General features: G+C 55.7%; 1 protein-coding gene and 1 long non-coding RNA gene across 2 annotated transcripts in view; one reads left to right on the top strand and one right to left on the bottom strand.

Annotated features, from left to right (window-relative positions):
• LOC142310466 (uncharacterized) overlaps positions 1 to 26,354 on the bottom strand; it is a 180,414-nt gene that overhangs the window by 32,529 nt on the left and 121,531 nt on the right. The window lies entirely within an intron of this gene.
• LOC142310465 (transmembrane protein 238-like) lies at positions 11,299 to 21,367 on the top strand. Its single transcript, XM_075347989.1, has 2 exons — positions 11,299 to 11,865; positions 20,655 to 21,367. The coding sequence occupies exon 1, from the start codon at positions 11,344 to 11,346 to the stop codon at positions 11,860 to 11,862; it is 519 nt and encodes a 172-aa protein (XP_075204104.1). The 5' UTR covers positions 11,299 to 11,343; the 3' UTR covers positions 11,863 to 11,865; positions 20,655 to 21,367.

Raw genomic sequence — 26,354 nt, 5'->3', positions numbered from 1 at the left:
CCTCTGTCTCCAGATCTGCCAGGTGCACTACAGCTCCCAGCATGCCCTGTACCCTCTGTCTCCAGATCTGCCAGGCTGGAGAACTACAGCTCCCAGCATGCCCTGTACCCTCTGTCTCCAGATCTGCCAGGTGCACTACAGCTCCCAGCATGCCCTGTACCCTCTGTCTCCAGATCTGTCAGGCTGGTGCACTACAGCTCCCAGCATGCCCTGTACCCTCTGTCTCCAGATCTGCCAGGTGCACTACAGCTCCCAGCATGCCCTGTACCCTCTGTCTCCAGATCTGTCTGGCTGGAGAACTACAGCTCCCAGCATGCCCTGTACCCTCTGTCTCCAGATCTGCAGGCTGGTGCACTACAGCTCCCAGCATGCCCTGTACCCTCTGTCTCCAGATCTGCCAGGTGCACTACAGCTCCCAGCATGCCCTGCACCCTCTGTCTCCAGATCTGCCAGGCTGGAGAACTACAGCTCCCAGCATGCCCTGTACCCTCTGTCTCCAGATCTGCCAGGCTGGTGCACTACAGCTCCCAGCATGCCCTGTACCCTCTGTCTCCAGATCTGCAGGCTGGTGCACTACAGCTCCCAGCATGCCCTGTACCCTCTGTCTCCAGATCTGTCAGGCTGGTGCACTACAGCTCCCAGCATGCCCTGTACCCTCTGTCTCCAGATCTGTCAGGCTGGTGCACTACAGCTCCCAGCATGCCCTGTACCCTCTGTCTCCAGATCTGCCAGGCTGGTGCACTACAGCTCCCAGCATGCCCTGTACCCTCTGTCTCCAGATCTGCATGCTGGTGCACTACAGCTCCCAGCATGCCCTGTACCCTCTGTCTCCAGATCTGTCAGGCTGGTGCACTACAGCTCCCAGCATGCCTTGTACCCTCTGTCTCCAGATCTGTCAGGCTGGTGCACTACAGCTCCCAGCATGCCCTGTACCCTCTGTCTCCAGATCTGCCAGGTGCACTACAGCTCCCAGCATGCCCTGTACCCTCTGTCTCCAGATCTGTCAGGTGCACTACAGCTCCCAGCATGCCCTGTACCCTCTGTCTCCAGGTCTGTCAGGTGCACAACAGCTCCCAGCATGCCCTGTACCCTCTGTCTCCAGATCTGCCAGGTGCACTACAGCTCCCAGCATGCCCTGTACCCTCTGTCTCCAGATCTGCAGGCTGGTGCACTACAGCTCCCAGCATGCCCTGTACCCTCTGTCTCCAGATCTGTCAGGCTGGTGCACTACAGCTCCCAGCATGCCCTGTACCCTCTGTCTCCAGATCTGCCAGGTGCACTACAGCTCCCAGCATGCCCTGTACCCTCTGTCTCCAGATCTGCAGGCTGGTGCACTACAGCTCCCAGCATGCCCTGTACCCTCTGTCTCCAGATCTGCCAGGTGCACTACAGCTCCCAGCATGCCCTGTACCCTCTGTCTCCAGGTCTGTCAGGCTGGTGCACTACAGCTCCCAGCATGCCCTGTACCCTCTGTCTCCAGGTCTGTCAGGTGCACTACAGCTCCCAGCATGCCCTGTACCCTCTGTCTCCAGATCTGCCAGGCTGGAGAACTACAGCTCCCAGCATGCCCTGTACCCTCTGTCTCCAGATCTGCCAGGCTGGTGCACTACAAGTCCCAGCATGCCCTGTCCCCCATTGTCTCCAGATCTGCAGGCTGGTGCACTACAGCTCCCAGCATGCCCTGTACCCTCTGTCTCCAGATCTGCAGGTTGGTGCACTACAGCTCCCAGCATGCCCTGTACCCTCTGTCTCCAGATCTGTCAGGCTGGTGCACTACAGCTCCCAGCATGCCCTGTACCCTCTGTCTCCAGATCTGCAGGCTGGTGCACTACAGCTCCCAGCATGCCCTGTACCCTCTGTCTCCAGATCTGTCAGGCTGGTGCACTACAGCTCCCAGCATGCCCTGTACCCTCTGTCTCCAGATCTGCAGGCTGGTGCACTACAGCTCCCAGCATGCCCTGTACCCTCTGTCTCCAGATCTGCCAGGCTGGTGCACTACAGCTCCCAGCATGCCCTGTACCCTCTGTCTCCAGATCTGCCAGGTGCACTACAGCTCCCAGCATGCCCTGTACCCTCTGTCTCCAGATCTGTCAGGTGCACTACAGCTCCCAGCATGCCCTGTACCCTCTGTCTCCAGATCTGCCAGGTGCACTACATCTCCCAGCATGCCTTGTACCCTCTGTCTCCAGATCTGCAGGCTGGTGCACTACAGCTCCCAGCATGCCCTGTACCCTCTGTCTCCAGATCTGCCAGGTGCACTACAGCTCCCAGCATGCCCTGTACCCTCTGTCTCCAGATCTGCCAGGTGCACTACAGCTCCCAGCATGCCCTGTACCCTCTGTCTCCAGATCTGCCAGGCTGGTGCACTACAGCTCCCAGCATGCCCTGTACCCTCTGTCTCCAGATCTGCAGGCTGGTGCACTACAGCTCCCAGCATGCCCTGTACCCTCTGTCTCCAGATCTGCCAGGTGCACTACAGCTCCCAGCATGCCCTGTACCCTCTGTCTCCAGATCTGTCAGGTGCACTACAGCTCCCAGCATGCCCTGTACCCTCTGTCTCCAGATCTGCAGGCTGGTGCACTACAAGTCCCAGCATGCCCTGTACCCTCTGTCTCCAGATCTGCCAGGTGCACTACAGCTCCCAGCATGCCCTGTACCCTCTGTCTCCAGATCTGCAGGCTGGTGCACTACAGCTCCCAGCATGCCCTGTACCCTCTTTCTCCAGATCTGCCAGGCTGGTGCACTACAAGTCCCAGCATGCCCTGTACCCTCTGTCTCCAGATCTGCAGGCTGGTGCACTACAGCTCCCAGCATGCCCTGTACCCTCTGTCTCCAGATCTGCAGGCTGGTGCACTACAGCTCCCAGCATGCCCTGTACCCTCTGTCTCCAGATCTGTCAGGTGCACTACAGCTCCCAGCATGCCCTGTACCCTCTGTCTCCAGATCTGCCAGGTGCACTACAGCTCCCAGCATGCCCTGTACCCTCTGTCTCCAGATCTGCCAGGCTGGTGCACTACAGCTCCCAGCATGCCCTGTACCCTCTGTCTCCAGATCTGTCAGGTGCACTACAGCTCCCAGCATGCCCTGTACCCTCTGTCTCCAGATCTGCCAGGTGCACTACAGCTCCCAGCATGCCCTGTACCCTCTGTCTCCAGATCTGCCAGGTGCACTACAGCTCCCAGCATGCCCTGTACCCTCTGTCTCCAGATCTGCAGGCTGGTGCACTACAGCTCCCAGCATGCCCTGTACCCTCTGTCTCCAGATCTGCAGGCTGGTGCACTACAGCTCCCAGCATGCCCTGTACCCTCTGTCTCCAGATCTGCATGCTGGTGCACTACAGCTCCCAGCATGCCCTGTACCCTCTGTCTCCAGATCTGCAGGCTGGTGCACTACAGCTCCCAGCATGCCCTGTACCCTCTGTCTCCAGATCTGTCAGGCTGGTGCACTACAGCTCCCAGCATGCCCTGTCCCCCATTGTCTCCAGATCTGCAGGCTGGTGCACTACAGCTCCCAGCATGCCCTGTCCCCATTGTCTCCAGATCTGCAGGCTGGTGCACTACAGCTCCCAGCATGCCCTGTACCCTCTGTCTCCAGATCTGTCAGGCTGGTGCACTACAGCTCCCAGCATGCCCTGTACCCTCTGTCTCCAGATCTGCAGGCTGGTGCACTACAGCTCCCAGCATGCCCTGTACCCTCTGTCTCCAGATCTGCCAGGCTGGTGCACTACAGCTCCCAGCATGCCCTGTACCCTCTGTCTCCAGATCTGCAGGCTGGTGCACTACAGCTCCCAGCATGCCCTGTACCCTCTGTCTCCAGATCTGCCAGGTGCACTACAGCTCCCAGCATGCCCTGTACCGTCTGTCTCCAGATCTGCCAGGCTGGTGCACTACAGCTCCCAGCATGCCCTGTACCCTCTGTCTCCAGATCTGCAGGCTGGTGCACTACAAGTCCCAGCATGCCCTGTACCCTCTGTCTCCAGGTCTGTCAGGTGCACTACAGCTCCCAGCATGCCCTGTACCCTCTGTCTCCAGATCTGCAGGCTGGTGCACTACAAGTCCCAGCATGCCCTGTACCCTCTGTCTCCAGATCTGCCAGGCTGGTGCACTACAGCTCCCAGCATGCCCTGTACCCTCTGTCTCCAGATCTGCAGGCTGGTGCACTACAAGTCCCAGCATGCCCTGTACCCTCTGTCTCCAGGTCTGTCAGGTGCACTACAGCTCCCAGCATGCCCTGTACCCTCTGTCTCCAGATCTGCCAGGTGCACTACAGCTCCCAGCATGCCCTGTACCCTCTGTCTCCAGATCTGCAGGCTGGTGCACTACAGCTCCCAGCATGCCCTGTACCCTCTGTCTCCAGATCTGCAGGCTGGTGCACTACAGCTCCCAGTATGCCCTGTACCCTCTGTCTCCAGATCTGTCAGGTGCACTACAGCTCCCAGCATGCCCTGTACCCTCTGTCTCCAGATCTGTCAGGTGCACTACAGCTCCCAGCATGCCCTGCACCCTCTGTCTCCAGATCTGCCAGGTGCACTACAGCTCCCAGCATGCCCTGTACCCTCTGTCTCCAGATCTGCCAGGTGCACTACAGCTCCCAGCATGCCCTGTACCCTCTGTCTCCAGATCTGCAGGCTGGTGCACTACAAGTCCCAGCATGCCCTGTACCCTCTGTCTCCAGATCTGCAGGCTGGTGCACTACAAGTCCCAGCATGCCCTGTACCCTCTGTCTCCAGATCTGTCAGGCTGGTGCACTACAGCTCCCAGCATGCCCTGTACCCTCTGTCTCCAGATCTGTCAGGCTGGTGCACTACAGCTCCCAGCATGCCCTGTACCCTCTGTCTCCAGATCTGCCAGGCTGGTGCACTACAGCTCCCAGCATGCCCTGTACCCTCTGTCTCCAGATCTGTCAGGCTGGTGCACTACAGCTCCCAGCATGCCCTGTACCCTCTGTCTCCAGATCTGTCAGGCTGGTGCACTACAGCTCCCAGCATGCCCTGTACCCTCTGTCTCCAGATCTGCAGGCTGGTGCACTACAGCTCCCAGCATGCCCTGTACCCTCTGTCTCCAGATCTGCCAGGTGCACTACAGCTCCCAGCATGCCCTGTACCCTCTGTCTCCAGATCTGCAGGCTGGTGCACTACAGCTCCCAGCATGCCCTGTACCCTCTGTCTCCAGATCTGCCAGGCTGGTGCACTACAGCTCCCAGCATGCCCTGTACCCTCTGTCTCCAGATCTGCAGGCTGGTGCACTACAGCTCCCAGCATGCCCTGTACCCTCTGTCTCCAGATCTGCCAGGTGCACTACAGCTCCCAGCATGCCCTGTACCCTCTGTCTCCAGATCTGCAGGCTGGTGCACTACAGCTCCCAGCATGCCCTGTACCCTCTGTCTCCAGATCTGCAGGCTGGTGCACTACAGCTCCCAGCATGCCCTGTACCCTCTGTCTCCAGATCTGCCAGGTGCACTACAGCTCCCAGCATGCCCTGTCCCCCATTGTCTCCAGATCTGCCAGGTGCACTACAGCTCCCAGCATGCCCTGTACCCTCTGTCTCCAGATCTGCCAGGTGCACTACAGCTCCCAGCATGCCCTGTCCCCCATTGTCTCCAGATCTGCAGGCTGGTGCACTACAGCTCCCAGCATGCCCTGTACCCTCTGTCTCCAGATCTGCCAGGTGCACTACAGCTCCCAGCATGCCCTGTACCCTCTGTCTCCAGATCTGCAGGCTGGTGCACTACAGCTCCCAGCATGCCCTGTACCCTCTGTCTCCAGATCTGCCAGGCTGGTGCACTACAGCTCCCAGCATGCCCTGTACCCTCTGTCTCCAGATCTGCAGGCTGGTGCACTACAGCTCCCAGCATGCCCTGTACCCTCTGTCTCCAGATCTGTCAGGTGCACTACAGCTCCCAGCATGCCCTGTACCCTCTGTCTCCAGATCTGCAGGCAGGTGCACTACAGCTCCCAGCATGCCCTGTACCCTCTGTCTCCAGATCTGCAGGCTGGTGCACTACAGCTCCCAGCATGCCCTGTACCCTCTGTCTCCAGATCTGCAGGCTGGTGCACTACAGCTCCCAGCATGCCCTGTACCCTCTGTCTCCAGATCTGCCAGGTGCACTACAGCTCCCAGCATGCCCTGTCCCCCATTGTCTCCAGATCTGCCAGGTGCACTACAGCTCCCAGCATGCCCTGTACCCTCTGTCTCCAGATCTGCAGGCTGGTGCACTACAGCTCCCAGCATGCCCTGTACCCTCTGTCTCCAGATCTGCAGGCTGGTGCACTACAGCTCCCAGCATGCCCTGTACCCTCTGTCTCCAGATCTGCCAGGTGCACTACAGCTCCCAGCATGCCCTGTACCCTCTGTCTCCAGATCTGCCAGGTGCACTACAGCTCCCAGCATGCCCTGTACCCTCTGTCTCCAGATCTGCAGGCTGGTGCACTACAGCTCCCAGCATGCCCTGTACCCTCTGTCTCCAGATCTGCCAGGCTGGTGCACTACAGCTCCCAGCATGCCCTGTACCCTCTGTCTCCAGATCTGCAGGCTGGTGCACTACAGCTCCCAGCATGCCCTGTACCCTCTGTCTCCAGATCTGCCAGGTGCACTACAGCTCCCAGCATGCCCTGTACCGTCTGTCTCCAGATCTGCCAGGCTGGTGCACTACAGCTCCCAGCATGCCCTGTACCCTCTGTCTCCAGATCTGCAGGCTGGTGCACTACAAGTCCCAGCATGCCCTGTACCCTCTGTCTCCAGGTCTGTCAGGTGCACTACAGCTCCCAGCATGCCCTGTACCCTCTGTCTCCAGATCTGCAGGCTGGTGCACTACAAGTCCCAGCATGCCCTGTACCCTCTGTCTCCAGATCTGCCAGGCTGGTGCACTACAGCTCCCAGCATGCCCTGTACCCTCTGTCTCCAGATCTGCAGGCTGGTGCACTACAAGTCCCAGCATGCCCTGTACCCTCTGTCTCCAGATCTGTCAGGTGCACTACAGCTCCCAGCATGCCCTGTACCCTCTGTCTCCAGATCTGTCAGGTGCACTACAGCTCCCAGCATGCCCTGCACCCTCTGTCTCCAGATCTGCCAGGTGCACTACAGCTCCCAGCATGCCCTGTACCCTCTGTCTCCAGATCTGCCAGGTGCACTACAGCTCCCAGCATGCCCTGTACCCTCTGTCTCCAGATCTGCAGGCTGGTGCACTACAAGTCCCAGCATGCCCTGTACCCTCTGTCTCCAGATCTGCAGGCTGGTGCACTACAAGTCCCAGCATGCCCTGTACCCTCTGTCTCCAGATCTGTCAGGCTGGTGCACTACAGCTCCCAGCATGCCCTGTACCCTCTGTCTCCAGATCTGTCAGGCTGGTGCACTACAGCTCCCAGCATGCCCTGTACCCTCTGTCTCCAGATCTGCCAGGCTGGTGCACTACAGCTCCCAGCATGCCCTGTACCCTCTGTCTCCAGATCTGTCAGGCTGGTGCACTACAGCTCCCAGCATGCCCTGTACCCTCTGTCTCCAGATCTGTCAGGCTGGTGCACTACAGCTCCCAGCATGCCCTGTACCCTCTGTCTCCAGATCTGCAGGCTGGTGCACTACAGCTCCCAGCATGCCCTGTACCCTCTGTCTCCAGATCTGCCAGGTGCACTACAGCTCCCAGCATGCCCTGTACCCTCTGTCTCCAGATCTGCAGGCTGGTGCACTACAGCTCCCAGCATGCCCTGTACCCTCTGTCTCCAGATCTGCCAGGCTGGTGCACTACAGCTCCCAGCATGCCCTGTACCCTCTGTCTCCAGATCTGCAGGCTGGTGCACTACAGCTCCCAGCATGCCCTGTACCCTCTGTCTCCAGATCTGCCAGGTGCACTACAGCTCCCAGCATGCCCTGTACCCTCTGTCTCCAGATCTGCAGGCTGGTGCACTACAGCTCCCAGCATGCCCTGTACCCTCTGTCTCCAGATCTGCAGGCTGGTGCACTACAGCTCCCAGCATGCCCTGTACCCTCTGTCTCCAGATCTGCCAGGTGCACTACAGCTCCCAGCATGCCCTGTCCCCATTGTCTCCAGATCTGCCAGGTGCACTACAGCTCCCAGCATGCCCTGTACCCTCTGTCTCCAGATCTGCCAGGTGCACTACAGCTCCCAGCATGCCCTGTCCCCCATTGTCTCCAGATCTGCAGGCTGGTGCACTACAGCTCCCAGCATGCCCTGTACCCTCTGTCTCCAGATCTGCCAGGTGCACTACAGCTCCCAGCATGCCCTGTACCCTCTGTCTCCAGATCTGCAGGCTGGTGCACTACAGCTCCCAAGCATGCCCTGTACCCTCTGTCTCCAGATCTGCCAGGCTGGTGCACTACAGCTCCCAGCATGCCCTGTACCCTCTGTCTCCAGATCTGCAGGCTGGTGCACTACAGCTCCCAGCATGCCCTGTACCCTCTGTCTCCAGATCTGTCAGGTGCACTACAGCTCCCAGCATGCCCTGTACCCTCTGTCTCCAGATCTGCAGGCAGGTGCACTACAGCTCCCAGCATGCCCTGTACCCTCTGTCTCCAGATCTGCAGGCTGGTGCACTACAGCTCCCAGCATGCCCTGTACCCTCTGTCTCCAGATCTGCAGGCTGGTGCACTACAGCTCCCAGCATGCCCTGTACCCTCTGTCTCCAGATCTGCCAGGTGCACTACAGCTCCCAGCATGCCCTGTCCCCCATTGTCTCCAGATCTGCCAGGTGCACTACAGCTCCCAGCATGCCCTGTACCCTCTGTCTCCAGATCTGCAGGCTGGTGCACTACAGCTCCCAGCATGCCCTGTACCCTCTGTCTCCAGATCTGCAGGCTGGTGCACTACAGCTCCCAGCATGCCCTGTACCCTCTGTCTCCAGATCTGCCAGGTGCACTACAGCTCCCAGCATGCCCTGTACCCTCTGTCTCCAGATCTGCCAGGTGCACTACAGCTCCCAGCATGCCCTGTACCCTCTGTCTCCAGATCTGCAGGCTGGTGCACTACAGCTCCCAGCATGCCCTGTACCCTCTGTCTCCAGATCTGCAGGCTGGTGCACTACAGCTCCCAGCATGCCCTGTACCCTCTGTCTCCAGATCTGCCAGGTGCACTACAGCTCCCAGCATGCCCTGTACCCTCTGTCTCCAGATCTGCAGGCTGGTGCACTACAGCTCCCAGCATGCCCTGTACCCTCTGTCTCCAGATCTGCCAGGTGCACTACAGCTCCCAGCATGCTCTGTACCCTCTGTCTCCAGATCTGCAGGCTGGTGCACTACAGCTCCCAGCATGCCCTGTACCCTCTGTCTCCAGATCTGCCAGGTGCACTACAGCTCCCAGCATGCCCTGTACCCTCTGTCTCCAGATCTGCCAGGCTGGTGCACTACAGCTCCCAGCATGCCCTGTACCCTCTGTCTCCAGATCTGCCAGGTGCACTACAGCTCCCAGCATGCCCTGTACCCTCTGTCTCCAGATCTGCAGGCTGGTGCACTACAGCTCCCAGCATGCTCTGTACCCTCTGTCTCCAGATCTGCCAGGTGCACTACAGCTCCCAGCATGCCCTGTACCCTCTGTCTCCAGATCTGCCAGGTGCACTACAGCTCCCAGCATGCCCTGTACCCTCTGTCTCCGGATCTGCCAGGTGCACCACAGCTCCCAGCATGCCCTGTACCCTCTGTCTCCAGATCTGCAGGCTGGTGCACTACAGCTCCCAGCATGCCCTGTACCCTCTGTCTCCAGATCTGCCAGGTGCACTACAGCTCCCAGCATGCCCTGTACCCTCTGTCTCCAGATCTGCAGGCTGGTGCACTACAGCTCCCAGCATGCCCTGTACCCTCTGTCTCCAGATCTGTCAGGCTGGTGCACTACAGCTCCCAGCATGCCCTGTACCCTCTGTCTCCAGATCTGCCAGGTGCACTACAGCTCCCAGCATGCCCTGTACCCTCTGTCTCCAGATCTGCCAGGTGCACTACAGCTCCCAGCATGCCCTGTACCCTCTGTCTCCAGATCTGCCAGGTGCACTACAGCTCCCAGCATGCCCTGTACCCTCTGTCTCCAGATCTGCCAGGTGCACTACAGCTCCCAGCATGCCCTGTACCCTCTGTCTCCAGATCTGCCAGGCTGGTGCACTACAGCTCCCAGCATGCCCTGTACCCTCTGTCTCCAGATCTGCAGGCTGGTGCACTACAGCTCCCAGCATGCCCTGTACCCTCTGTCTCCAGATCTGCCAGGTGCACTACAGCTCCCAGCATGCCCTGTACCCTCTGTCTCCAGATCTGCAGGCTGGTGCACTACAGCTCCCAGCATGCCCTGTACCCTCTGTCTCCAGATCTGCCAGGCTGGTGCACTACAGCTCCCAGCATGCCCTGTACCCTCTGTCTCCAGATCTGCCAGGTGCACTACAGCTCCCAGCATGCCCTGTACCCTCTGTCTCCAGATCTGCCAGGCTGGTGCACTACAGCTCCCAGCATGCCCTGTACCCTCTGTCTCCAGATCTGCAGGCTGGTGCACTACAGCTCCCAGCATGCCCTGTACCCTCTGTCTCCAGATCTGCAGGCTGGTGCACTACAGCTCCCAGCATGCCCTGTACCCTCTGTCTCCAGATCTGTCAGGCTGGAGAACTACAGCTCCCAGCATGCCCTGTACCCTCTGTCTCCAGATCTGCCAGGCTGGTGCACTACAGCTCCCAGCATGCCCTGTACCCTCTGTCTCCAGATCTGCAGGCTGGTGCACTACAGCTCCCAGCATGCCCTGTCCCCCATTGTCTCCAGATCTGCAGGCTGGTGCACTACAGCTCCCAGCATGCCCTGTCCCCCATTGTCTCCAGATCTGCAGGCTGGTGCACTACAGCTCCCAGCATGCCCTGTACCCTCTGTTACCAGATCTGCCAGGTGCACTACAGCTCCCAGCATGCCCTGTACCCTCTGTCTCCAGATCTGCCAGGTGCACTACAGCTCCCAGCATGCCCTGTCCCCCATTGTCTCCAGATCTGCAGGCTGGTGCACTACAGCTCCCAGCATGCCCTGTACCCTCTGTCTCCAGATCTGCCAGGTGCACTACAGCTCCCAGCATGCCCTGTACCCTCTGTCTCCAGATCTGCCAGGCTGGAGAACTACAGCTCCCAGCATGCCCTGTCCCCCATTGTCTCCAGATCTGCAGGCTGGTGCACTACAGCTCCCAGCATGCCCTGTACCCTCTGTCTCCAGATCTGCAGGCTGGTGCACTACAGCTCCCAGCATGTGGCCTCCAGAACCTGCCGGGGCAGTGCGGGCAGCGGGGGACGCCCAGCGCTGGGAGTGCCTCCTGATTTATGCAGATGAGGCAGGTGAGGCAGGTGAATGGCGGCGGCTGCTGTAGGGGCTCCTGGCAGCAGAGATGCCTGCGCGTCGGCCCCGGAGATTGCTCGGCCGATGTCCTCTGTTCTTCCTCCTGGCAGTGAGCTTTGACGTGCTGGGGCTCGGCCTCATCCTGGCCGGGATCTTCGCGGAGCTGCGGCTGGACGGACGATCGTTCGGGGAGTTCCTGATCTACGGCGGCGGGATCCTGCTCTTCTTCAGCCTCCTGTGGTGGCTGGCCTGGTACTCCCTCAACCTGGAGGTGTCCATAGAGGAGCTGATGAAGGACCCCTCCGACTCCCCCAAGAAGCGGCACCTGGTGGAGCTGGCGAGGAAGGTGTCCCAGAGGTTCTCCAAGAGGAGCCGCAGGAAAGCGGAGGGGCCCCCCGGCAGCCTGCCCGGCTCCCCGGCCGTCCAGACCGCCTCCGTCTTCATCCACATCCCCAGAGCCGCGGCCGTCCCGACTACGTCCGTCTTCATCAACCACAGCTTCAGCAGCCACCCGGACGCCCTGAGCGTTGTCAGCCGGGCACAGGGGCCAGCGGACAGGCTGGTGTAACAGGTGAGGCCATTCTGACAACTTGGGGTCACCAGCTGAGGCTTCCAGATATTGGGGTGTGGGGTGTACTATAGCTCAGAAGATTGTCTGACAACCCCTCAGCAAAATATCGAGGTAGACATGGTGGTTGTCAGAGACAAATTCAGTGGCCCCATAAGTATTCTGCTCCTCCTGTCCTGATAATGTATGATGACTGGGTGGGGTCTCAATGCTAAGACCCCCACCAAGAGGGCTTAAAGCCCTCTGTGTGAATGGAGCTGTACTGAGCATGTGCAGGAATGAAGGCCGCACATGCTCACTTTGGTTTCCTACACCCATGGAGGGGTGTACTCAGTTTTCAGTACTGCAGATCATTCACTTCCATAGGAGCCGAGCTGCAGTACCAAGAACAACCACTACAGAATATGGCACTGTTCTGGCTACCACATTCTTGGAGGTCCTGGGGTCGGACCCCCCCCCTCCTGCCCCTCCTCTCCCTCAGTGGGGTCCGACCCCAGGACCTCCAAGAATGTGGTGGCCAGAACAGTGCCATATTCTGTAGTGGTTGTTCTTGGTACTGCAGCTCGGCTCCTATGGAAGTGAATGTGATCTGCAGTACCGAAAACCTCCACTGCGGGGTGTATGGCGCTGTGCTTTACTCTATGGGTCCCCGCAAATCAGTTGATTGAAGGGGCCGCCAGCGCTGCATTCTCCTCAGTTCCCCCACAGCGCCACACATCTTGTAGTGGCCGAGGCTGGTATTACAGCTTGGGTTTTTAGAGGCGCAGGTCTCTTGAGGGTCTTATCTCCCGGACCCCTGACCGTTTCCATGTGTGGGGTCTCTAGTGGGTAAGACATCCTGGGTGAATGGTTTCTCCTTGGTGGGGGTGGTTTCTGGGGTACTACAGGTCTCAGCAGCACACAGGAGGTGCAGGGAGTCGTCATCCCGGCACGTTGTTGTTGTGGCTTATTTTAGGAGCTGAGGAATGTGTTAGGTAAGAGGGAGTGCTGGGTTATTGGGCGGCAATTACCGGAATAGATCATCCCTGGATACAACATCGCCCCCTCTGGTGAAAACACTAGGAAAAATACCCTGCTGGCTCCCGACTAATAATAGTCATAGGAGGAGCAGGAATCTGTGGTGTCAGGAAAGGAGAAAACCAGACATCACCGGGGGGATAATAGAGGGCACTGGGGGAGTAGGTTGTCGGGGGGGATAATAGAGGGCACTGGGCAGTAGGTGGGTGGGGGGGATAATAGAGGGCACTGGGGGAGTAGGTGGGTGGGGGGGGGATAATAGAGGGCACTGGGGGAGTAGGTGGGTGGGGGAGGATGATAGAGGGCACCGGGGGAGTAGGTGGGTGGGGGAGGATGATAGAGGGCACCGGGGGAGTAGGTGGGGGGGGGGGATGATAGAGGGCACCGGGGGAGTAGGTGGGGGAGGATGATAGAGGGCACCGGGGGAGTAGGTGGGGGGGGGGGATGATAGAGGGCACCGGGGGAGTAGGTGGGGGGGGGGATGATAGAGGGCACCGGGGGAGTAGGTGGGGGGGGGGGGATGATAGAGGGCACCGGGGGAGTAGGTGGGGGGGGGGATGATAGAGGGCACCGGGGGAGTAGGTGGGGGGGGGGGGAGGGGATGATAGAGGGCACCGGGGGAGTAGGGGGGGGGGGGGATGATAGAGGGCACCGGGGGAGTAGGTGGGGGGGGGGGGGGGATGATAGAGGGCACCGGGGGAGTAGGTGGGGGGAGGATGATAGAGGGCACCGGGGGAGTAGGTGGGGGGAGGATGATAGAGGGCGGGGGAGTAGGTGGGGGGAGGATGATAGAGGGCACCGGGGGAGTAGGTGGGGGGGGGGATGATAGAGGGCACCGGGGGAGTAGGTGGGGGGGGGGGGGATGATAGAGGGCACCGGGGGAGTAGGGGGGGGGGGATGATAGAGGGCACCGGGGGAGTAGGTGGGGGGGGGGGGGGATGATAGAGGGCACCGGGGGAGTAGGGGGGGGGGGGGGGGATGATAGAGGGCACCGGGGGAGTAGGTGGGGGGGGGGGGGATGATAGAGGGCACCGGGGGAGTAGGTGGGGGGGGGGGGGATGATAGAGGGCACCGGGGGAGTAGGGGGGGGGGGATGATAGAGGGCACCGGGGGAGTAGGTGGGGGGGGGGGGGATGATAGAGGGCACCGGGGGAGTAGGTGGGGGGGGGGGGATGATAGAGGGCACCGGGGGAGTAGGTGGGGGGGGGGGATGATAGAGGGCACCGGGGGAGTAGGTGGGGGGGGGGGGGATGATAGAGGGCACCGGGGGAGTAGGTGGGGGGGGGGGGGATGATAGAGGGCACCGGGGGAGTAGGTGGGGGGGGGATGATAGAGGGCACCGGGGGAGTAGGTGGGGGGGGGCATGATAGAGGGCACCGGGGGAGTAGGTGGGGGGGGGGAATGATAGAGGGCACCGGGGGAGTAGGTGGGGGGGGGAATGATAGAGGGCACCGGGGGAGTAGGTGGGGGGGGGGGAATGATAGAGGGCACCGGGGGAGTAGGTGGGGGGGGGGAATGATAGAGGGCACCGGGGAGTAGGTGGGGGGGGGGAATGATAGAGGGCACCGGGGGAGTAGGTGGGGGGGGGGAATGATAGAGGGCACCGGGGGAGTAGGTGGGGGGGGGGAATGATAGAGGGCACCGGGGAGTAGGTGGGGGGGGGAATGATAGAGGGCACCGGGGGAGTAGGTGGGGGGGGGAATGATAGAGGGCACCGGGGGAGTAGGTGGGGGGAGGATGATAGAGGGCACCGGGGGAGTAGGTGGGGGGGGGATGATAGAGGGCACCGGGGGAGTAGGTGGGGGGGGGATGATAGAGGGCACCGGGGGAGTAGGTGGGGGGGGGATGATAGAGGGCACCGGGGGAGTAGGTGGGGGGGGGATGATAGAGGGCACCGGGGAGTAGGTGGGGGAGGATGATAGAGGGCACCGGGGGAGTAGGTGGGGGGGGGATGATAGAGGGCACCGGGGGAGTAGGTGGGGGGAGGATGATAGAGGGCACCGGGGGAGTAGGTTGTCGGGGGTGGGGGGGGGGGAATGGAGGGCACTGGGGGAGTAGGTTGTCGGGGGAGGGGGGGAATGGAGGGCACCGGGGGAGTAGGTTGTGCAGAAGTAATGGGCTATGTGTGTTTTTTGTGTGCACCTGAATGCAGGAGGTTATGTAGGGGGCTCCTTAGGGGTTTACATGATCCATAGGTGTGTGGGGGTTCGTTGCCATCTACAGTGCCTGGGGCCCTGACTCCTCTTCCTCCGCCCCTGGTGGGGGCAGTTGCAGCCCCTCTGGACACCTCTGTACCTATGTGTATAATTCCCTCTCCCTCTGGTCCGGGGCATGTGAGGATAGAGGACGGGCAGGTTCGGCTGGAGCAGCAGGTTCCCGTATACTCTGCATATGTAAATCCTCATTACTATGACCAGCTACAGTGCACAGTTCACACACGTGTGGGGGGAAGGGGGGGTGTTTGGACTAACGTGCTTTAGCTCAAGCCTAAAAGAAAAAAACGCAGCGCGGGGAATATTAGATTATAATTTATTTTTTTTTTTTTTCCTGGAAAAAGCCCACCTGTTGGTGGAAACATTACACAGAAGACAGGAGCACATATTGTGCTGGGCACATCGATGGCTGGCTCTGGAGCTGGCCGGACGGCTTCTAGGAATAGATGTGCGCTCCACCCAAATACATCAGCAGAATTCACACTGCGGCTCTGACCTCATCTGCTATCTACTGCGAAGATAAATATCAGATTGTCAGGGGCCGGCCGTGGAGCGTAGCGGGGGTCTAAGGGGTGCGGCTGCTCCATTCAATGACTTTGGCAGTAATAGATGAAGCAAGCTGGGGCGCGTTGCCCCGTGCCTTCCCGAGCTGGGGCGCGTTGCCCCCGCGCTGTTGTGAATCCGTTTTCCAGTTTGGGGCTCCCTCTTGTGGTCAGTGCTGGCGGTGCAGTTGATTTGTGGAATGAGAGCCACACACCTGTGGAGGACTGGCAATCAGGCCTTTCAGATTGGGCTATATAACTGAGTAGTTCTCTCCTGTTACTTGCCGGTGCTCAATGTGTTAAGGACACTCTGAAACCAGCCCTGCTCTCTACCAGAACTCCTCTCAGATAAGTGGTCTTGTACCTCTGCTTATTGTTTGTTTCCACTTGTTTTATCTGCTTTGCTACTAATGCTTGATTCCTATTTTGTCTGTGTGGAGTTCTTGGTGGAATGGGATCATTCCCTGCTGGGAGTGTCTATATACTTGGCTCCATGATTCTGCAAGGTATTGTGTTTGTCATGCTTGGTATTAATTCAGTCCCTCAACTATATTAGTGTTTTTGGATCCCAGTAACACCAGAGTACTGATATAGTGGGGGAGAGGCCTTGTGGTCTCAGGGTTTTTCCATATCACTCGTGCTGGTATGTATTAGGGTTTTTACGGCTGCAGACAGTGCTTCTTCCTAGCCTTTCCTATATAGTTTGGGCCTCACCTTTGCTGAATCTGTTTTCTAGCTTTGTATTGTGTTTTTCTATATCCCCATAGTATTTACATGTGGGGGGCTATCTATATCTTTGGGGATTGATCCAAGGCAGATTAGCTTTTTTATGTCTCTATCTGTGAGAATATTTAACTCTCCGGCTGTGTCGAGACGACTAGGTCATCGTAGGCTCGTCCCACGGCTACCTCCTAGTTGTCTGTCAGGATTAGGTCTGCAGTCCGTTAAGGTTCCAGCCACTCTGGTTACTTTTTGGGTTTCCACATTTTTTTTGATCCTCCTCGGTCCCCGAATCATAACACCGCGCCTTCCTGAGCTGGGGTGCGTTGCCCCCTGTGCCTTCCTGAGCTGGGGCGCGTTGCCCCCTGTGCCTTCCTGAGCTGGGGCGCGTTGCCCCCTGTGCCTTCCTGAGCTGGGGTGCGTTGCCCCCTGTGCCTTCCTGAGCTGGGGCGCGTTGCCCCCTGTGCCTTCCTGAGCTGGGGCGCGTTGCCCCCTGTGCCTTCCTGAGCTGGGGCGCGTTGCCCCCTGTGCCTTCCTGAGCTGGGGCGCGTTGCCCCCTGTGCCTTCCTGAGCTGGGGCGCGTTGCCCCCTGTGCCTTCCTGAGCTGGGGCGCGTTGCCCCCTGTGCCTTCCTGAGCTGGGGCGCGTTGCCCCCTGTGCCTTCCTGAGCTGGGGCGCGTTGCCCCCTGTGCCTTCCTGAGCTGGGGCGCGTTGCCCCCTGTGCCTTCCTGAGCTGGGGCGCGTTGCCCCCTGTGCCTTCCTGAGCTGGGGCGCGTTGCCCCCTGTGCCTTCCTGAGCTGGGGCGCGTTGCCCCCTGTGCCTTCCTGAGCTGGGGCGCGTTGCCCCCTGTGCCTTCCTGAGCTGGGGCGCGTTGCCCCCTGTGCCTTCCTGAGCTGGGGCGCGTTGCCCCCTGTGCCTTCCCGAGCTGGGGCGCGTTGCCCCCTGTGCCTTCCCGAGCTGGGGCGCGTTGCCCCCTGTGCCTTCCCGAGCTGGGGCGCGTTGCCCCCTGTGCCTTCCCGAGCTGGGGCGCGTTGCCCCCTGTGCCTTCCCGAGCTGGGGCGCGTTTCCCCCTGTGCCTTCCCGAGCTGGGGCGCGTTTCCCCCTGTGCCTTCCCGAGCTGGGGCGCGTTGCCCCCTGTGCCTTCCCGAGCCGGGGCGCGTTGCCCCGCGCCCCTGGTCTTCTCCAGCCGGGGTGCCAGCACCTGAGCTTGTTGGTTTGCATCTATATCAGGTGGACGGACCCACTCTCTATTTTCTGTTGTTAGATTTGCAATGGTGAGAGCTGATCGGGCATGAATGCGGTGTCGGCTGTAGAGCAGGCGGTTCACATTACATATGGAAAGTAGTTAACGTACTTGCCGGCCATTTCCATTTTAAACCCCCATTTGACTGCTGAACCCAATTTGCCTGCTAATAGCCTAGAAAATGAGACTGAGCGTTAATGTGCCGCACTGCTCCTGAGCGTTAATGTGCCGCACTGCTCCTGAGCGTTAATGTGCCGCACTGCTCCTGAGCGCCCGGACCGGCCTCCTTCTGTAGAGGCTTGACCTGTATGGGTAATTGAGGCCTCATTAGAGGCTTTACCAAAGGGCAATTTCTGGTTCCCTATAGCGGGTGACCACAGATGGCGGTGACTGCTGCGGATTCAAGCTGGATCAGGTTCTGGCTTTCCAGGTGGAAACGTTTTTTGATTGAAGGAGTTGGGCAAATACCCCCCCCCCCCCCCAGCACCCACTGACATCAGAAAGTGCAAGCGGATTCCCCAGATGTTGAGTTGCTGTTTATGAGACTTGGCACCGGAGTGTCCAGTACGGGAGGACATGAAGTACAGTAGAGAAGAATATGGAAGGCATGCTCAGCTTTTGGCAGCAGAGTACTCAATAGGAGAGGACATAAAGCATGATCGAAAGCTCAAACATTGTAGCAGAAGAATATGGAAGGCATTCTCGCTTTTGGCGGCTGAGTACTCAATAGGGGAGGACATAAAGCACGGCAGAAAGCTTCACCCAGAGGTACAAGAATATGGAAGGCTTGCTCTCCTTTGCCAGCTGAGTACTCAATAGGAAAGGACATAAAGCACAGTAGAAAGCTCAAACCCCGAGGTAGAAGAATATGGATGGCATTCTCACCGTAGGCATTTCAGTACCCAGTAGAGGAGGACATAAAGCATAATAGAAAGCTCAAACCCTGAGGTAGAAGAATATGGAAGGCATTCTCGCCTTTTGGCAGCTGAGTATTCAATAGGGGAGGACATAAAGCACAGTAGAAAGCTCAAAACCTGAGGTAGAAGAATATAGATGGCATGCTCACCTTTTGCAGCAGAGTACTTAATAGGGTAGGACATAAAGCACAGCTGAAAGCTTCATCCAAAGGTAGAAGAATATAGAAGATATTCTCACCTTTCCCAGCAGAGCATTCAATAGAGGAGGACATAAAGCACAGTAAAAAGCTTCACCCAAAGTCAGCTGCCAAAGGTGAGAATTTCTTCTATATTCATCTGAGTACTTAATAGGGGAGGACATAAAGCACAACACAAAGCTCAAATCCCGAGGTAGAAGAATATGGAAGGCATTTTCGCCGTTGGCAGCAGAGTACTCAACAGGGGAGGACATAAAGCACAATAGAAAGCTCAGAACCTGAAGTAAAAGAAATATAGAAGACATTCTCACCTTTGGCAGCTGAGTACTCAATAAGGGAGGACAAAAAGCACAACAGAAAGCTCAAATCCCGAGGTAGAGGAATATGGAAGGCATTCTCGCCATTGGCAGCTGAGTACTCAGTAATGGAGGACATAAAGCACAATAGAAAGCTCAAACCCTGAGGTAGAAGAATATGGAAGGCATTCTCTCCTTTGGCAGCTGAGTACTCAATAGGGGAGGACATAAAGCATAGTAGAAAGCTCAAACCCTGAGGTAGAAGAATATGGAAGGCATTCTCTCCTTTGGCAGCTGAGTACTCAATAGGGGAGGACATAAAGCACAGTAGAAAGCTCAAACCCTGAGGCAGAAGAATATGGAAAACCTTCTCACCCTGAGGCAGAGGAATATGGAAGGCATTCTCGCTTTTGGCGGCTGAGTACTCAATAGGGGAGGACATAAAGCACAGTAGAAAGCTTCACCCAAAAGTAGCTGCCAAAGGTGAGAATGTCTTCTATATTCTTGCGAATACTCAATAAGGGAGGACATAAAGCACAACAGAAAGCTCAAATCCCGAGGTAGAGGAATATGGAAGGCATTCTCGCCATTGGCAGCTGAGTACTCAGTAATGGAGGACATAAAGCACAGTAGAAAGCTCAAACCCTGAGGCAGAAGAATATGGAAGGCATTCTCTCCTTTGGCAGCTGAGTACTCAATAGGGGAGGGCATAAAGCACAGTAGAAAGCTCAAACCCTGAGGCAGAAGAATATGGAAAACCTTCTCACCCTGAGGCAGAGGAATATGGAAGGCATTCTCGCTTTTGGCGGCTGAGTACTCAATAGGGGAGGACATAAAGCACAGTAGAAAGCTTCACCCAAAAGTAGCTGCCAAAGGTGAGAATGTCTTCTATATTCTTGCGAATACTCAATAAGGGAGGACATAAAGCACAACAGAAAGCTCAAATCCCGAGATAGAAGAGTATGGAAAGCATTCTCACCCTGAGATAGAAGAATATGGAAGGCATTCTCACTGTAGGCATCTGAGTACCCAGTAGAGGAGGACATAAAGCATAGTAGAAAGTTCAAACCCTGAGGTAGAAGAATATGGAAGGCATTCTCTCCTTTGGCAGCTGAGTACTCAATAGGGGAGGACATAAAGCACAACAGAAAGCTCAAATCCTGAGGTAGAAGAATATGGAAGGCATTTTCGCCGTTGGCAGCTGAGTACTCAATAGGGGAGGACATAAAGCATTGTAGAAAGTTCAACCCAGAGGTAGAACAATATAGAAGGCGTGCTCACCTTTGGCAGAAGAGTACTCAATAGGGGAGGACATAAAGCACAACAGAAAGTTCAAATCCTGAGGTAGAAAATTATGGAATGCATTCTTACAATTGGCAGCTGAGCACCCAGTAGAGGAGGACATAAAGCACAGAAGAAAGTTGCACCCAGAAGTAGAAGAATCTGAAATTCATTCGTGTTTGATAGGAGATTACTCAATAAGGGAGGACATAAAGCACAGTAGAAATCTCCAACCAGTGGTAGAACAATAGGAAATCCCTGCTGCTCCCGGAGCCTCGATGGAAAGGGGCAATAGGACTTCCTCCTATGGCTGCAGTCACTCATCACTGTATCATGTTTCTTTTCTGGTTTTTTTTTTTCTCCTTAGGTTGGGAGACATGGAACATTTCAGGAATCTTGGCTGGCCAAACCATTTCCACTGTGAAGAGATGCTCCATGGCGTCCAGCCTCCCCCGGACCCCACCACCGAGGCTCGGCCGAAGCTTTTATTATAGGATGAGACTGCGGTGATATTTTATATAATGTACAGACACTATTTATAGTCGCGCACTGGATGTCGTATTTTATTACAAAGTGTTAATGACTTTTTTTTTTTTTTTTTTTGCCTCCATCATATTGGCATTGTTTTCTTCTTTTTAATTTTAGGGAAGCCAATGGGGTCACATTGGGGGCAAATGACTTTTCCTTGTACTGTTTTTTTCATTTTAGGATATTACCAATGTTTACAAATGCATATATCCATGTAACTTATATTTTTTATTTTTTATTTCTTGGACTTTTTCCTCCCTCTTTATTTTGGCGAACAGGACCTCGGAGCTCGTCTTCTTTGTATTCCCACTCCTAGTGCAATAAATGTTTGTGAATTAACCAGGAATTCTTGCTTCTCAGTTATAGAAAGTGTTTTGGGGTTTGCCTGTCTTTTTAGGACCCTGTGGAAGTTAAGAGCAATGCATTCAGCTGAGGCAAAAACAAACCAGTCATCGGTCCACTTCTTTTGTCTGTCTGCGACGCGCGCCCCCTTCTCTTGTCTGCGACGCGCGCCCCCTTCTCTTGTCTGCGACGCGCGCCCCCTTCTCTTGTCTGCGACGCGCGCCCCCTTCTCTTGTCTGCGACGCGCGCCCCCTTCTCTTGTCTGCGACGCGCGCCCCCTTCTCTTGTCTGCGACGCGCGCCGACTTCTCTTGTCTGCGACGCGCGCCGACTTCTCTTGTCTGCGACGCGCGCCGACTTCTCTTGTCTGCGACGCGCGCCGACTTCTCTTGTCTGCGACGCGCGCCCCCTTCTCTTGTCTGCGACGCGCGCCCCCCCCTTCTCTTGTCTGCGACGCGCGCCCCCCCTTCTCTTGTCTGCGACGCGCGCCCCCCCTTCTCTTGTCTGCGACGCGCGCCCCCCCCCCCCCTTCTCTTGTCTGCGACGCGCGCCCCCCCCCCTTCTCTTGTCTGCGACGCGCGCCCCCCCCCCTTCTCTTGTCTGCGACGCGCGCCCCCCTCTTCTCTTGTCTGCGACGCGCGCCCCCCCTCTTCTCTTGTCTGCGACGCGCGCCCCCCTCTTCTCTTGTCTGCGACGCGCGCCCCCCCTCTTCTCTTGTCTGCGACGCGCGCCCCCCTCTTCTCTTGTCTGCGACGCGCGCCCCCCTCTTCTCTTGTCTGCGACGCGCGCCCCCCTCTTCTCTTGTCTGCGACGCGCGCCCCCCTCTTCTCTTGTCTGCGACGCGCGCCCCCCTCTTCTCTTGTCTGCGACGCGCGCCCCCCTCTTCTCTTGTCTGCGACGCGCGCCCCCCTCTTCTCTTGTCTGCGACGCGCGCCCCCCTCTTCTCTTGTCTGCGACGCGCGCCCCCCTCTTCTCTTGTCTGCGACGCGCGCCCCCCTCTTCTCTTGTCTGCGACGCGCGCCCCCCTCTTCTCTTGTCTGCGACGCGCGCCCCCCTCTTCTCTTGTCTGCGACGGGCGCCCCCCTTCTCTTGTCTGCGACGCGCGCCCCCTTCTCTTGTCTGCGACGCGCGCCCCCTTCTCTTGTCTGCGACGCGCGCCCCCCCCCCTTCTCTTGTCTGCGACGCGCGACATAAAGAAGGGGACGCCGTCTACGACTCAGGCCCCGTGTTTGTGAAGGTAAAGTCTGATAGCAAATTGCTGGGGATCTGTCTGTAGCCTCCTCTGATCCTGCGAATATAGGGCCTTTCACGGTGAACTATAGTCGGCCCCCTTTGCTTCCATAAAGCTGCGCTGCAGCGAGGGGCTCGGATTTGCGGAGAAATAACTGGATCAGTGGGGATCCTAGAAGTTGGATTCTCTACGATCCATAAATGGTGGTATATATTAGTAATGCACCATCCGTTACTGAGACGGGGATACCCCTTTAAGTCCTATTTTCTTGGCCACGATCGCAGATCCATTTAAACCATCGCGCTGACAACCGGTAAATAGATTATGACTACATTTGTGCTGAACGCTGTCTCTTGATTTTAGTCACTGAGAGCTTTATATCACTATAAAGCAATGCGCTTCCTATGAATAGTACTTGGCAGGGCGGAAGGGATCCACTTATATACGCTCCCATAGGCTCCAATGCTGACTGAGCTCCCCAGGCCGCCTCGATCCCTTCTCGTTGCTGGGAGATTAGTTTCTGGATACTGTAATTGTGCACATTTGAAGTAGCACTAATCATTGAGAAAGTAACACTGTTATTACCGCCCTATTTTATGAGATGGAAGTTGGTGGCTATAAATATCACGCTGTAGCCATATTCTTTCATCGAAGTGCACAGAACGGTCAGCTACTTGCTCCTTTTGGCTGCCATCTTTCCTGACTCTCCATACACATGCATGTGCAGGTCGACTGAGCGTGCATGTGGTTCAGACTAGATTCTACAGTGGCAAAACTAAGAATTACAGAGTTTACCCACTAATTTGTGTGTCCAAATCCTTGTACCAGCTGTGACGGATATTGCCTTGCCATGATATTATCTATTGTCAAACTTGTATCCGCTGTGACTGATATTATGTTATCCTGAAGATCCAGCTGGCCAGTTTTAATAACCACTTATCCTAGCTGTCACTGGGCTTGATAGTGATTGCCACTATACTTGACTACACTGCTAAACACTAATTTTTATTTTTTTTTTTTTTTTTGGGTCCCGCCATGGGTACGAACACTACCCCTGTTATAATACAATTAGTAAATTCACTCCACTGAGACTACTCATCTTAAGTTACTGGCTGGGATATGGTTTTGAAGGTGCTCTAACCATTGTCAATCACCACTACCCACTAAACACATTAATGAATCTGGTGGTATTTTCTATTAGGCAATGAAATATCTGTGGCCATTTGTAAACGGGATCTGTTATTGTGTTCATGTGTGGTTTTGTAATGTGGCATTATTTATAGATTTTTCTTTATACACTGTTTTAAATTATTTCAAATCAGTAATGAAGATAAATGGAAATGTCTTGATGGAATACATTTCTTCATTGCTCATAGCCTTTTTAATATGGAACAGTTATTAAAATTGGGTGAGTCCTAACCGCACGTAACCAGCTTTGTGTATGCACCAGAACAGGGAATGCTGGATATTTTTTTTGTTTGTCTATGAAACTACTCTTGTACACTTGCACGGAAGTAGATGCTGCCCATTGTGCACATGGAACAATAGACCTAACGTTCCCTCAAAAAGAAAGCAAAGATATCTGCATATAAGTAAATTTCATAGGCCAATGGCGAGGAACGATCAGTCTTCCGCAAAGATCAATTAGTTGTGTAAGTTCAAAGTAATGCAAACGATAGGGCTAGAAGGCAAGGCTGCCCTGCTACCATGGAATTTTGACCCATCACATCAGACATTTGTTTCATGATTATGTGCCACCCCCGTGGAAGCAGCCGAGCTGCTCGGATCCAGGTTCGCTGTGGCTCGATGGTCTCCAGACCCGGGGTCGTGCGGCAACTCCAATGAAAGGGGGTATGTACAGGGGAATTTAGATATAGTTTGTTATGCCACCCGTGGTGTACGGTAATTGGGAGTACTGCCGCTGCCATTGGGGGTACCCGGGGTGATGAAGTGGGGCAGCAAGGTGTCGTAGCCCTCCACAGGTAGGGGGATGCCCTGGGACTTGGTGTGGGATGCAGAGCTCACTCTCGTACTCACTCAGTCCATAAGCGGACGCTGAAAACCGGGTAACCCAATTCTCTGGGTACTGCTGCCGCTGAGTTGATCTCGTCTGGGTCCCGTCCCCTGCAGTGCTGCCTGGTGATCTGTGACCTGCCTCCTGGCACTAAGTTTAACTTCAAAGTGGTGGCCCAGTAGTGTGAAACCTGCCAGGACCCGCTCTCCACTGTGGCTAAGTGTTGGAGCTTGCTCTCAGTGCTCACGCTTGGGATTTTCTGGACCGATTTGGGTTGGAAAGTCCTATCCCCCTCGTTGCGTTAATGCCCCGATTCTGGAGCAGGTGGGAACAGATCATAAAGATTCCGTTCTCATTGGGTTGCCTGAAGCTTCTCCCTGACCTAAGGTCCGTGTACCCTGCCGTGCCTTCGGTCCCGGACCGGTGACAGTGCTAGGCTGCTGGCCATCCTCCGACAGGTCCAGGCACCTTGACACAATCCCCTGTGACTGGGGGTCCGACTCCTCTAGGTCCAGACCACCGTTTGCAACCTAGATAGCTTCTCTTGGGAGCCACTACACCCAGCCTCCTCTGAACTCCTCACAGCTCGCGGGGTTCCTCACTGACTACTCCCTGACCCCCCCCCCCCAGGTGGGCGACTCTATTCCACTCAAGCTGTCCACTGGTGTGCCTTGTGGGTGTGGTGCAGGGTGTATCTAGGATTTGATTTGCTGTTTGAGGCAACACTATTAAGATAGGGACCCAGAACCAAGAGGGAGGTGGAATACTGCACGGGAGGATAGGTTGTGCAGTACCCTGTGGCGACCTGATACTCCAGGGGCATCACCTTTATGCACCCATTACCCTTCAGCTTTGTCTGTGTTGCAGTCATACTGCGGCCGTCGTAAGGTCGGACCCTTACTAAGGGTACAACTACACAAGTCAGCCCCAAACAATTACTAAATATATGGAGTTAAATCAAGGTAAAGATCAAAAGTCATGAAAGTACAAAAAAACTCTCGTTAATCCAAGATGTAAAGTACCCACAACTCAAGTGTTGCAGAAAAGATCCACATCAAGAACATAAATTTAATCTTTATTTCACCAACGAATGAATAGTCTTGTTGGAACCACCAACCCAACAGTAGAAGTGCTTTTATATTGTAAAATGTTCATTAAAACCAAAAAACTTAAAAATGTATGGAACTGTCAATGGTGTAATAAATGCATCCTTATGTATTTGCACATTTTTTCATGTGTCCTGTGTAGATGTTACCTATATTATTTACACAGAAGATATTCTGGAAGTATTGTCCCACATTTTTTTACAATTTTACCAATCTATGTCAACAGGCATCTATAGAGACCCCATTGCGGTACCACATGTATTTTTATTGCAATTTGATTATTTTTGGGGGTGTGGATGAAAACTGTAACAGACCTTGTGCCATATGTTTCCAATAAAACAGAAACTTTATTTCTAAGATTCTCATTTACTAAAATTTTATTTTTTTTATCTACAGATTTATGAATTGGAGCAATAAAATCTAAAAGGTTTCAAAATTTTCTATACATATATTTGTCATGAAATTACTTCTGTTGACTATTTGTACTGCTTTCCACTGCTTTTTGCACTTTATATACAATTTTACTAATCTGTGTCAACAGGCATCTATAGAGACCCCATTGCGGTGCCACATGTATTTTTAATAAAATTTGATTATTTTTGGGGGTGTGGATGAAAACTGTAACAGACCTTGTGCCATATGTTTCCAATAAAACAGAAACTTTATTTCTAAGATTCTCATTTACTAAAATTAAGTTTTTATCTACATATTTATGAATCGGAGCAATAAAATCTAAAAGGTTTCAAAATTTTCTATACATTTGTCATGAAATTACTTGTTCTCTATTTGCACTGCTTTCCAGTTGGGTAAAGGATGGTAGATTTTATTTGGATTTCTCTGATGTACC

Source organism: Anomaloglossus baeobatrachus, chromosome 5, assembly GCF_048569485.1.
Source record: "Anomaloglossus baeobatrachus isolate aAnoBae1 chromosome 5, aAnoBae1.hap1, whole genome shotgun sequence".
Lineage (NCBI taxonomy): Eukaryota > Metazoa > Chordata > Amphibia > Anura > Aromobatidae > Anomaloglossus > Anomaloglossus baeobatrachus.
Note: the sequence above shows the minus strand (reverse complement) of the source record. Positions and strands in the feature narration are given on the sequence as shown.